Source organism: Vanellus vanellus (assembly GCF_965231255.1).
Source record: "Vanellus vanellus genome assembly, chromosome: 1".
In the NCBI taxonomy this organism is placed as follows: Eukaryota; Metazoa; Chordata; class Aves; order Charadriiformes; family Charadriidae; genus Vanellus; species Vanellus vanellus.
Genome location: NC_138905.1, coordinates 113569737 through 113583651, shown reverse-complemented (window position 1 = coordinate 113583651; position 13915 = coordinate 113569737). Strand labels below are relative to the sequence as shown.

General features: G+C 35.4%; 1 protein-coding gene across 2 annotated transcripts in view; it reads right to left on the bottom strand.

Annotated features, from left to right (window-relative positions):
* NCAM2 (neural cell adhesion molecule 2) overlaps window positions 1-13915 on the bottom strand; it is a gene marked incomplete at both ends in the record, with an annotated part of 318048 nt that overhangs the window by 126077 nt on the left and 178056 nt on the right. For both annotated transcript variants that reach the window (XM_082492362.1, XM_082492363.1), the window contains 2 exons: window positions 6945-7105; window positions 11460-11577. In XM_082492362.1, coding sequence (XP_082348488.1) covers window positions 6945-7105; window positions 11460-11577 — 279 coding nt within the window. The remainder of the gene's footprint in view (window positions 1-6944; window positions 7106-11459; window positions 11578-13915) is intronic.

Here is a 13915-nt window from a genome sequence, read left to right as displayed (position 1 = left end):
AATATGTGAGAGAAACAACTCCGCAGATGCCAAGGTCAGTGAAGAAGGAAGGGGATCAGGTGCTCCAAGCGCTGGAGCAGAGATTCCCCTGCAGCCTGTGCTGAAGACCGTGGTGAGGCAGGCTGTCCCTCTGCAGCCATGCAGGTTAACAGTGGAGCAGATATCCACCTGCAGCCCACGTAGGATCCCATGCCAGAGCAGGTGGATGCACCCAAAGGAGGCTGCGACCCCGTGGGAAGAACTGCACTGTGGGAAGGACTCACATTGGAGAAGTTCATGGAGTACTGTCTCCCATGGGAGGGACACTGTGCTGGAGCAGAGGAAGAGTGTGAGGAGGAAGGCACAGCAGAGACAACATGTGACAAACTGATCACAACCCCCATTCCCCATCCCCCTGCACCACTTGGGGTGGCGAGGAGGTAAAGAAATAGGGAGTGAAGCTGAGCCTGGGAAGAAGGGATGGGTGGGGTGAAGGTGTTTTAAGATTTGATTTTATTTCTCATTATCCTACTCTGATTTGATTGGTAATAAGTTTAATTAATTTCCCCAAGTCTGTTTTGCCTGCGATGGTAATTGCTGAGTGATCTCCCTGTCCTTATCTCAGCCCATGAGCCTTCTGTCATATTTTCTCTCCCCTGTCCAGCTGAGGAGAGGAGTGATAGAGTGGCTTGGTGGGCGCATGGGCACTATTTCAGAAATACTGAAACAGGTGGGTTTTTTTCCCCTTCAATTAATTAATTGTTCTTTCTAAATTGACATGGTCGTTCTCAAACTGAATTGGCTTTTGCTTGCTGTATTCTAGCAATTACAAAACAAATGAAAATACAGGGTCTTGGAACGTCAGTCATAGAATCAGAGAATGGTTTAGGTGGGAAGGGACCTTGAAGATCATCGAGTTCCAACCTAGTCCAGTAAGCCTACAGGTCTTTGCCTGTTTCTTAAGTCAAAAGTATTGAAATATTTGTATTATAATGTACTTAATAAATTGTAAACTGAATGACCTGACTGAAATGAAAGAAGGCTTGAATACAGAAAGGAGTCCTACATAAGCATCATTAAAATTATTTTATTTGGAAGGAAAAGGAACTGCTTATTACCAGACATGTATTTTCAAAATATTAGCAGAGTGATGCTGGCAAATAAAGAAATAACATTTACTGGTTGGAAAGTTTGCTTTCTAAGCAGAGAAGGCTGGTGTTAACTTCTCTAACACTTCCTCAATAAACAAGTTTCAGACTCCTTCCTTGGCCTCTTCTGGAATTGTCTCAGACAAGGGCAATACCTTTTTAACAGAAAGTTTAAGCTCATTGCTGTGTACCTTACAGCCTCCCCCAAAAACTTAAGAAGAACATGGATAGCAATCTGAGGTTCCAGATTTGTTATTGGTTGCTTACAAACTATTTCTTGGAAATAGTACACAACTTATTAAATTCAGAGAGTTCTACTCATATCTTTGACAGAAGATGTTCATCAGATTTGGGAAGCATCACATACGTAAAGCCTGAGATAGTCCCAATATCTCATGAAAAGAACTGCTTTAAAAAGCTTTTTATTAATACAAACATGGATTTACTGGTGAGAGGCTTAGTATATGTCTGTATCGCTGCCTGATAGGATCTCTTGATTAATATGACACGTGTGGAGTCATACTCATGCTGTCTTCCTGCACAGCCACGCTTGTATCAGTTAGCAAAACTGCAAACCCGTCCACCTGGAAACTGCTCGTTCAATTTGAATTTAGTAAACAAGCCAGAGTCCAGCAAGGAAATATCTAAGAAACAGATTCCTGAAACTTGATTCCTGACAAAATGAGTGTTCGTGCGCTCACCAGTATGAAGTGTTGACTTGATTTAGTGCATGATAAACCTGAGTCTTTATACATATTAAAATGGTATTACTACTTCATACTCAAAGGGATTTTAAGACTTGTCTTCTGAGAGAACTGGCATCACTGCCTTTATAGATTGCATCATTTTTATTTTAAAAAGTAGAGGTGTTCCAAACAGGTAAGGAGGTAAGAGGGAGGAAGAAGGAATATAGAAAACATATGAACTTTTGACACTATGTCTTTAATTGATGAATTGCATTTGGTGAAGGTACAGTTGTTATACTTCATAATATCCGGGATGAGCAGGCACAGATAGTTCCATATGCAGATTCATGGGATTACCTTTCTAGCTATATCAGTGAATTTAAAGAGCTTCCATGTACATATTGGCTAGTAACTGGCAGGGGGGACAGGGGGGACAGGACAGGGGATGACAAAACAAAAAACCCCCAAAACCTCAAAAAAAACAACAAAAACCAAAGAAACCCAAACTGAAACACATATTAATCTACTTATTAAGCTCAAAGGAAAATTAACTAGGTGTGATCCAGGCACTATAAGTCTAAAAGGAATGCATTCATTAAGCCTGAAAACAACGGAAAAAATTTAGGCAACCTCTCACACCAATCTCATTATAGCCTCACTGCAGCCTCTTTGGTTCCAAGATGCATGGCTTTTAAGGGCCTAGATTAACCTAAATGTTTTGAATTTTAACATTTGGAACACGTCTAAGAGAGATAAGAGAGGAGAGGTCCATTACGTTTCCTCTCATCTGCCTGATGACAGATAAAAAATGAATAATAGCATATACTTTCCTCATTAACCAATAAAAGTTACATTGAACACAGCTGCAAAAACCTTCCTGCTATAGAGGATTCAGATTATATTATAAAAAGACATCTAGAAAATAAAAATAGTATGTGCTTAAACTATACAATAATTATAAAGGGTTTTTTGTAATGCTTCTTGAGGTATTTTTCCCTCCTTTGACTTTCATGAAATCAATTGTCACAAACTACTGAAATGCCAGTGAAATATTTTTGATAAGCTGAGACTACCCTCTTATTGATTATGTAGGTAAAACACCTATACCCTAGAGAACTTCAAATTAACATACGCTAGAACTCTTTCCCACTTTTTTACCAATTCTGATTAAAGAAAAAATATTTTTATTTTTTCTAGAAATAGAAATCTCTAGACATAGAAACGTCTCTTTCTATGTCACATGTACAGAAGCCAGAGAACTTATTGAAAACCTCAATTTTTTATTCATCATGGAATGGCAGAACCAAACATTCGAGTGATTAAGGAGTGGAAAAAAGGAACTAAAGAACAAACAAAATGAAGATATAAAAACTGTCCTCAGAATATAAGCACTATTCTTATAAAGCATGAATATGTCTTTAAAGCTATTTTTGTTTCATTTACCCTGATTATATTTTTTTTTTTTTGTTATAAAGTAAATGAACACTACTGCCATCACTCTGGAGAAGTAATGATGAAGAAATACACGTTTAGGTCTTAGAAAGTGAGATGATGTAGGAAGGGATTGAATTTTCTTGACTGCTCTTAAATCAACTGCTTATTATTATGTTGTTTTGGAAATTTTTGTCGGGATGCCCATAGCTGTAAAAATGTGGTATTTCATAATTCAAAATGCTTATTCACATGTATCTAAACACATATGGCTAATTAAACACAAAACAAATCAAAGAAAACAATGAAACTGAATAGTTTCATTCAACTGAATTGAAAGAGATACAAAAAGTTAGCTACCAAGTTACTGAGAAAAATTGGTCCTGTTTTGCCTCAAACCAGGACTGACAAATACTAAAAATATTTTTAAAAGTTCAAGGAGGAACATCTATGGTTTCAAGCTGTTCAGAAGGACTAAACAAATAAATTTTTATCAAAAATCTTAGCACAAGTCCTAAGCATTAGTATGGATGAGACCTTTCAAGTAGTAATACGTAATGACACAGAGAGAACTATAGCATATAGCAGGATGACAGACAGAGATTACCAAATCATGATTAGCAAGAAATCCTCTGAGGGAAACAGGGTTTTCTTTACTCTTCTAAGTCTTATTTGCTAGAACAGATAGAAAAGCACTAATAAAGACGAAGAGCTGGGGAGAGCAGGGTGTGTGCATATAGGTTTCTATATATGCGTTAGTGTTCCAGAAAAACTGTCAGAGTAAGAATTTGATATGTGGACAAAATAGTTTTTGAAAACTGATACTAGAAACAAACAAACAAACAAAAAAATTTGAACGAAAAAAAGCTAGGCTAAGCATGGAAACTAAACATATGCAGGTGTTAGATGGCACTAGGACAGCTATGTCCATTCAAAAGTGCAAAGTATTAGAAATTTCAAATGCTGAATGCTATAATGTTACTGTTATTTTTGTTGCATTATGGTTACATCACTGACATTACAAGTTTCAACCCTGCCAGAGCCTTGTTGCAGTAGAAAAGATAGTCATCGCCCCAGGAGTTTGCACTGCAAATTAAAATTAAAGATAGCAGGTAGGTGAGACAAGCAAGCTAATGGAGTGGGAAAGAATAATGCAATTTACTAGGTCATTTTAACACAAACTGGCTGTTTGTGTACTATTTAGCTACAATAATCGGCCATCTGCCTCGCCATTTTCAGACTGCAGTTTTTTGAATACATTTAAAGGGAAGAAAAGTATAGTAAATTGTTGGCTGTATATATGACTGGGAGTTTAACCATTGTGAGAGAGACAAAAGAAAAAGTAAAGTTCTTGGTAGGAGAAAATACAGCAACTCTGCTACACATTTTCAGACAGAAAGTAGAGGTCAACTTTGTAAAGGCAATATTAGACTAAAATCACACTAGGTTTAGAGATTACAAATAAGGTAAGAGGCTTAATTTATGATACTGTTCCCCAAGGTCAAACTGACAGCACACAGATGATTATAATCTAATTTAAACATGACCAATAGTAAAGCACATCGGAAAAATAACTCTAAATATACACACTCAATGATGTGTTCGAAATTAGCTATCACCACTCAGGGAAGAGACCTGGGAGGCGCTGCAGACAGTTCTGTGGAAACACCAGTTCAGTGCTCAGGGAGAGGAGAGAGGCTGACAGCATGTGAGGGAAGGCGCAGAGATCAAAGCAGAAGCGGCACTGTGCTGCGCTGCCCCACATGACATGAATCCTGCGTGCCGTTCCTGCCTCGCCATTTCTCAAACACGGGATTATAACCAGAAAGGTACGGGAATGAGTGGTTCAGAGATCCATAACGGTTTCCACAGTAGGAGAAGCGAAACAGACTGGAAGCTTGCATCTTAGAAAATAAATGCTAGAAAACTACATTTGACATAAAGAACATATGGAATTATTCTTCACTTTTTATCTTAAAATGAGGCCTATGAGCCAAAGAAATGAATAGGCTCCAAACTTAAAAAACATAAGAAAGAATTTTTTCATGCAAGAAAGAAATAATTCAAGGAATTTAGCACTTTAGGATGTTGTGGAAACAAAAGGATGTGTAGATTCAAAATGGATTAAACATACTCATGGTATCTATTAAATAATTTGGATTTAGGTTTTCCTTGGAGTCCCCAGAATCGTGGTTGTTAAAAAGATGGAAGAATGTATACAGGAAATACTCACTCTTAGTCTGGTGTCTCCCTTTCCCTATTCCTTGCATTAAAAAGTTACCTTGTTTCAAGCAAAAACAATGTAAATTTCATCTATGCTTAAAATTACTCCAATAAAACACAAAATTATTTCTGTCTGAACCTTCTGTAAACTCATATCAAAACTAGCAAGTCTTTCCTATTTCTTCAAATTAGTTTGGCTTTTTTTTTTTTAATAATTTGGAAATACAATCAAATAAAATGATTTGGTTTCTCCACAAAAATCTTCAAGATGCTCTACATCTTGAGGCTGGGATGAAATTTAAAATTGTATTTCACCTTCTTTCCTTTGAAAAGTAATTGACAATAACTTTCAAGCACTTCAGAACAGCAAAGTAGCCCAATGGTTAGGCAACCCATCTGGAGTATGGAGCACTGGAGACAGCACAGCATGAAGGGCTACGAAGAGTTTCCCAAATAGGAAAGACAGTGGAAGGCACGCAGACACGGCTAACCTGTTCACCTGACACCACGGCTTCAGCCTCAGGCTCCCAGATCCCAAATGACAGCATTATCCAACCCAACAGTTTAGCTCTTCCAGCAGAAGTTACCAGATTCGCACCTCCTGTTAGAACTGTTTCACTTTGTATAACTTCTATTAGTTTTAACCGGGACTTAATATTTAATTTCCCATCGTCCTAAGTATGTGCTTTAGCTGTTCCAATACAAATGGTCTTTCTCTCTACTGAAAGCCAAAAAAAAAAAACCAAACCAACACATTACTTTTTTGTAGGTTTTTCATAAATAAGCTACAGCCTTCATCCTGCACAATGACTGCGAGGAAGGTTTTCTACATTCCCAGAGATGCCTGCTCTCACCAGGTTATACCTATACAAAACTTCAAAAAAATTATCAGCTCTCTGTAAAGGACAGAATCATGAACACAAATTGGGTGGTAGAGCATAGAAAGAAATAAGTTTTCATGTTATTACTTTTATCCTTTGAAACTCAGATCAGACAATATTTTTGTGACTACATCTGCAATCGTGAACTTAAATAAAAATCAAGAAAGAAAAACAAATTAAAAAATCAGGAACACCTCTGCATGGTGTCTTCTTATAAAAAACCCCACTGCTTAGAAATCCAAATAACCTGGGTTTTCCCTTTCAGAATTTTCCCCTCTTTCTGCTCTTGGTTTTCTTGCAAGCAGCTAACTTTTAAAGGAAAAAATGAGTGAATTAACAATTTAACACTCCATTGTACTGTATCTGAATAGTAGAAAAGCAAATGCCGAAGATAGCCTTTTCAAAATTAAAGTCGGGTGTAAAGGTTAAAGTAGCCAACAGGGAGGAAAAATCTGTAAAATTATACAGAGGGTGGTTTGCTGGATCAGTAGACGCCTTGCAGGAATACTGTTCCACTGAAAATTGCGAATTATAACCTCAGTTCCCATCTATTTACATACAAAAAGGAAGGATGGAACATACAATGCAGTACTTACCAAAAACTTGAAGGAACGTCTGTTTTTTATCATTTCCTGCTTTGTTTTTAGCATTACAGATATAAGGACCTGCATCGATATTTTTTATATCTCTTATTGTTAGTTCTGTATTGCTTCCTCTCAGCATATATTTTTCATTTTCTTCAATAAGTTTGCCATTCCTAAAAAAACCAAAACCAGTGTATAAATCAATAAGCACGTTCCAAAGTCTGAAACAATGTAGTATGGAAACATCAATATGTTGAAAATAATCTTTGAGGGAAGAGACTGCTATTATGCTAGCCTTAAAAATGCATTAACTCACACGGCATAAATCGGCAGTTATGTATAAAAGGGAGTTGATTTTGTCATGACTAAAATTGTTCTGCAGGATCACAGTGGTTTTTCATGAATGCACACATTCTGGACACAAGCAAAGCATTCTGAACTGCATTTTGATGCTCAGGACCTCAGCTTCAGAATTTTATTGTCAGGTTCTAAAATATATAGGTATTAAAAATACTATAATATCTTTATTCTTAAACATTCAATATTGACTTTATGTTAGAAAAATGTTTGCGAATACAACTCTAACATATGTCTTACACTCAACGAAGGATAGAAGGAAATTGGTTATGCAAATACATACTTGTATATGAGAAACATTTAAAAGCATGTTTTCAAAGTGTAACTGCTGCAGTTCACATTAGAAACAACATACCAACTTATAAAAAATATTTTAAATTACTTTAGAGCCTACTGGCACATAAAGAACACTTCTAATTTATTTCCTCTCAATTGTTGTTGGCTAGCCACAACTTAAAAGCAGACATGTCTCCAGATGTTAGAATGAGTTCTGACCAGATGGTTCAAAAATAATAAAACCTGTGAACAATCCTGAGGGCTGATCAAGGCTTGACCGGTCCATGTGAGGACCTTGGCATACACACAGTTATCAAAACAGCTTCTTTTTCAAAATTGCAATTCCAACACTTTTTATTTCTTCTCATTCTGCTTTGTTTGCTGCAGGCTTCTTTTGATCTTGTTTCTGTTGAATCATCAACACATCCCTTCTCATAAGCACCTACATAAAAATTGCCTGATTTTCATAAGCATTGATAATCCTGCTGACAATGCCAACGTCTTCAAAACAAACTATTTGTAAAATGAAACCATTATGCATAACTGAAATATTCTATTCTATTATAGTCTATTTGATATTGCTAGTTTAGAACATCTAGTTTTATTTCAAGATTTGAGCAACGACAGTTTTCACCTTCTTTCTGCTCCCATAATGCCGATAACTACATATATTTCATATTTTCCAAAACGATATTTTCCCTTAAGGTGAGAATACTGTTTCTTTCTTGGGAACATTAATATCTGTTAATAGGATTCTCCTGGCATCTATATAGCTTGCATTTTGTAACATTTTTGTAAATAACTCTAGTCCACAGAAATTTTTTGGCAGAACAGAAAAGGTCTGATTTTCCACACAGGTGGTTTCACAAAAAAATCCAGTGATATCTGTTAGGACACAAAAGTCTGTATTCGTGGTCAGAAGTAGTTTCCAAATGCCTGTTATCACAAACATCACCTATATCTAGTTCTAAGCAGAAATGAGATTACGAGCATTTCTCTGGACCCTCTAGTAAACAGGAGAGATTCAGATTGATGCTGAAATTGGAGAACAGAAAAACATGAATAAGATATTAAAAGAGGATTATTTCTTTTGTCAGATAATTCTAAGTGCTGTCAGTAGAGATAAGGGGATTGATCCAGCTAAACTTTACAAGCGTAAATTATCTCCACAGATGTAAACAATCATCGTGTTTTCAGTAGGACTATTCACTTGAGTGAAGATTTCCAGTTCATGACCTGTACATTTGGATCTTTATCTTTCAGTCCTGGCTAATTTAATTCTATTAGTGTATGGCTTCTCTGAAGGTTATACTTTACACTAATGTAATATGAGCTTCAATAGAGGTATCAGTTAAGTGGTGAAAGAATTATATTCTCTCGGTCCATGAAATATCAATAAAATATATATATATGCATATTAAACAGAGCAGCAACTAAAACTCGCTGACCTTTCTTCTCAACTAGGTATTCCAAACTGACAAATTTGTAAGTGAACTAAAACATGTTTTTCAGAAAGACTGACACATTAGTTCAGATGCCTCCACTTCAAATTGACAAAATCTTAAACATCGTCATCACCTGGAAATGAAAAGGGTCAACATAAATAGTTAAAGCTTTACCACATTAGATACTGTCTTAAAGAGTTTAAAGCTTGAAACTACTGTCTCATCCGGCATCTCGCTTACAGCTGACACAGGGACATATAAGGCACCTAAATAGTACTATCGTTTGATTTTAAAAACGCAGCCATTTTTCATGCCCTAGCTGAAGTTAACCTATTAAATCAGTTCATTGGAAAGTGAAAAGGAAACAAGAGAAAAGCGAATAAAGAGAATTTCTTTTTTAATTGACTAAAATATCAGTGGATTGTAGGGAAGGTAAGACTACACAATGCTAGACCCACATTATGTGGGCCTTGCTAAAGAAACTTCAATAGAGCGAATAATGAGAGACTAACTGGTGTCAGAGCACATGTTAAAAGACAACAAAGACACGAGAACACTGAATTGTGCATAAAACAAGTCCTTAATCTTGATGAACCATCTCAACAGGCGTGGATGTACTTTCTCTAAAATATAACAAAAACCCTCCAGCAGAATGGAGTAGAAATCATTCCCACCTTTTCTATCAGAACACTCAGTATCCTTTTGAATGTTTTACAGGTAAACATTATTCTCTGTTATAATAGTTTGCATCTCTCTGGACTCTTTTCCTCAGCATAGTTACGTATTCAGAAAACAGACTTCCACTAAGTCACTTTATTACACATGCCCCTTTTACAAATGGTTAACCTGAGGCAAATTAAATAAAATGACTGAACTCACATGCATAAACGGTACAGCTGGGAATAAAACTGAACACATGATTCCCATAACTTGCTTTAACCAAAGGTTATAATCCTTCCAAAATCAGCATTAACACTTAATCAAATTCAAGTTGTAATTCCACTTGTTTATCAAAAAAGAAATACTTATATAAAACTGAGGTTAATATCAACTTACATTCAACACCAAAAATACACTATATAGGACAAAATTGGAAATATGACACCTTGGCCATTAATGGTGATAAACAGATCCAATTAGGTTCTCAAGGGATGACACGCATATTAATATTAGGTATATAAGTTCTGAAACACTTTCATATCACTGACAATGTTTTCTAGTTTTTTCTCAAAATCAAGAAATATTACTTTGATCTAGTTTTCCTACATTCAGTCTAAATTCTAAAGAAAAAGAATACGAAATATTCTAGAAAACTAAGGTCTCTGTCTTTACATATTTGCGAGATAAGTCCCATGACAAGGAGAAGACACCAGCAGATTCTGAATCCTTTTAACTGGCTACCAATATGTGAGTGAAAAGGGACCTGAACAGTTCAGGACAGAAATTTCAGAAATTTGATGCAGAAATTTAGTACTGGAGTACAATTAGAATCAAGTTTGCTTCCTCCAGAAAAAAAAAATAAAAAAATTAGCTCCTCCCATCTTTTTTCCTGTTTGCTTATCAATGATAATATTCTGTCACAGAGACCAGGGGTCTTTTCCACTTACCACTTTACAACCTCTCACTGTCAGGAAATAAAAAAGTAAGAATATTTTCTACTGCCAAAAATGTATAGCCTAATGAGACAAAATTAAAAGACAACGAAAGAAAAAACAAACAAACAAAAAAACCCCAATCCAACCAAACAGGGAAGGGAGGCACATAAGCCAATTTTCCTCGCTATGAGTTCCTGAAATAGGAACACAACAGAAGCTTCCTCATGCAGTACACAAGCCTCTGAAGTTTCTGCAAAATCTTTAAAAAGATATTTAATGAATGGTTTAAAACAGTCAGGTTCCTCAGGGGCTGGCAAACCAAAGGAAAATCTTTTAGTAGGCTCCAATCAGTAGACAGAGATAAGTGTCTCTCCAAGACACTTAGCCTGTGTACATACTATAATATTTATAAAATATTGAATAAAAAAAACCACCCCACAACTGTAAACAGAGATATCCACAAACTGTGGAAATTTATGCATTCTTTCTTAACAATATAAAACATTGATGTTGGTTGTCTCACTACAAGGCCATTTAGGATACGAGATTTCACACAACTCTTACGAATTCCGGCCAGATAAGACATACACTGTAAAAAATTACTTCAAAAACATTAAATAATCAGAATACTCAACCTTAATTTGAATTCTGGTAACATGAGGACAATTGAATTTGTGTGAGTTCATTCACTTATTGATGCTGAATTTAGCTTTAGATGTTAGAAGAGAAATGGACAGCAAATGCTCTTAAAATTCAGTAAAGGAATTAAGACTGCACAGATTAATGGACTGCCATAGAAAATTGTAACACCTTAAAACAACGTGTTCTCACGTGCAGACCTCAACTGAACTTACCTATACCAACTGATTTCAGGTGGAGGTGATCCAGTGGCTCTGCAGAACAAAGTTATTGCCTCTCCTCGATCTGCAGTGGCATTAAAGGATTTCTGTAGCAGAATAATTGCAGGAGGAACTGAAAAATAAAGCATTATGTCCTGTTAATGGAAAAAAAGAAATGATTTTATGTGTTTCCAGAGAAATTTTAAGCACAGGACAGGATCCTTTGCTAATTTTGGAACTTATGGTTACACTTAGGGATCAAGTTACTGTATATATTGCTGTTATTAGCATTTCTTTACTTTTCTTAAACACAAGTATTTTAATATTAACACAACATTTATAACCTTTTTTTTAACTAGAATAAAATTTTTAAATGTCTTTTTCAGCAGTTCTTCAATTTTTTTACAGAACATTTTAAAGTAACTGAAGTTATACCTAGCACGTATACATGACACAGTAGAGTTATGTTTGCCACTAATTTAACTATCTCAAATGAAAATTTATCTCTACTCTTTTTATCTTTCATTCAATTATAAAGTTGACATACAGCTACGTACTGATGTCAGACAGCGCTTTTAAAAAAAGGTGTCAGCATGTACTAGACTTGATTATGCATATTTAATTCTTTTTACTGAACTCCTGCATATATCCCAGGCAGGAGTATCACTGGCTTCAAAAGGTGAAAGGTGATAGAACCCAAAGGATACAATCTATTTTTGGAAATTCTACTGTGTTCAAAGAGCAACAAATTTTGTCTGGTTTTGATGGGATGAAGTTATTACTAAAATTGTAACACTTCACAGAGAACTTCTACCTAACAGAAAAAAACAGCAATAATATTTAAGGCAGAACAACTCACAGGCTGATATTTAATATCTCTGTTCATATGGTCATTTTAAGACAGCTGTCCTAAATCTGTTTCCATTAACTGTGAAGCAAATAAACAAATAAAAACAATCTCAGCAGACTGGAAAGAAGAGGATATGTGGAAAAAAAGGAATGTCTGGGAAAGCAAGACAAATGGGGAAAGAAGAGTAAAGCTTCACAAAATATAGGTCTCCGCCAGCAAGAACATCCTGTCACCAGAGTGACTCTGAGTTATCCTTTTTAGCTTTAACTTTCACTAGAGAAAAGAAGGAGAAACAGGCAACACCACTGAAGTTGCTTTTAGCTTCCCATTGCATTTCCACAGATTTTTCTCACAAACTGTTGAGAATCAACTTCTGTTGCTTTGCACCAAATGCTTTCGTATTCTACTTCAGAAGTCTGTCCAGCTCTGAACCCTAAATATGCCAAATTATTAAAAAATAATGTACTAGAATTATCAATGATCGGTAAGTAAATGTACTTGTCACATTTTTTAATGGTGTGCTGAAATTTAAGTATTTCACAGATCACCTCTTTCCTATCCAAAACCGCATGGGCCATGATGCAGAATACAAAACCCTTCTGTTGTGCAACAGCTTCCATGAAAAAAGCATCACTTAGAAAACATTATATACATTTTAGGCATTTTGCAGTGCATTCTAATATCTAGACCTGAAAATATACTCAGTAACATAAGGGGATGAAACAATTCTTTGCCAGCAGTAGCAAGTTTTGCACTGCTCATAACTAAGAGCTACAGAACTGTGACTTGGCTCAGCACATCACTTAAGCGCTTCAATCTTCCAAGAGATACTGCAATGACAATGAAATGAAATACTGTTTTTCTTTTTAAATGTCACATTTTATTTTTCTCATCATTCTTTCTGGGAAGGGATCTGTTCATCTTTGGTTCTGTTCTTGTATGTATGTAGGATGGAACTAAAGTGATAACCTAAAAGAGGAAAAGCCAAATGAACCTACACTGACAAGTCTTTCACATTTCTAACTTAAAGCAAAATGGTAAAATCCAGTCACATTTAAGTGAAAACAATTCCTTTTTCATTTATGTCACTGAGGTCAGGAAGTCTATCCAATTTATGGAACTCACAAGACAGCAAAGTAAACTTAAAGAAATAAATCTAACGAGCCCATTTAACAAGAGAGAGAATAAAAAATAAGTTTTTGTTTTCAGAAGAACTTGAATTCTTTTGTTCTATTTTATACTAACCATTTTTTAAAACAAAAACCTGCCATTTAGACCTCACTGTAAATATGGGTAGAGAAGAAATGCTACAAAAAGTTCAGTGTTGCAAGTAGAAAAAGATACCTAAATATGAGTTTTTAAAGAGATAATGTAGATCAAACGCATTTCAACTTATTATCCGTTATACCCACCAAAAAATTTCCATACATTAGAAATTACATTTTACATATCAAAGTTTGTTCCAAGATTTACTTTTATCAGTTTTTGAGTAAAGTTGCATTCTGTTGGTATGTAATCTTTAAAGCATTATACAAAAAAATAACCAATGTAATGAACAGCCAGTTAAAACTAAAAAGGTTTTCTACCATATATTTACTTACTGTAAGTTTCACGCTTCTTT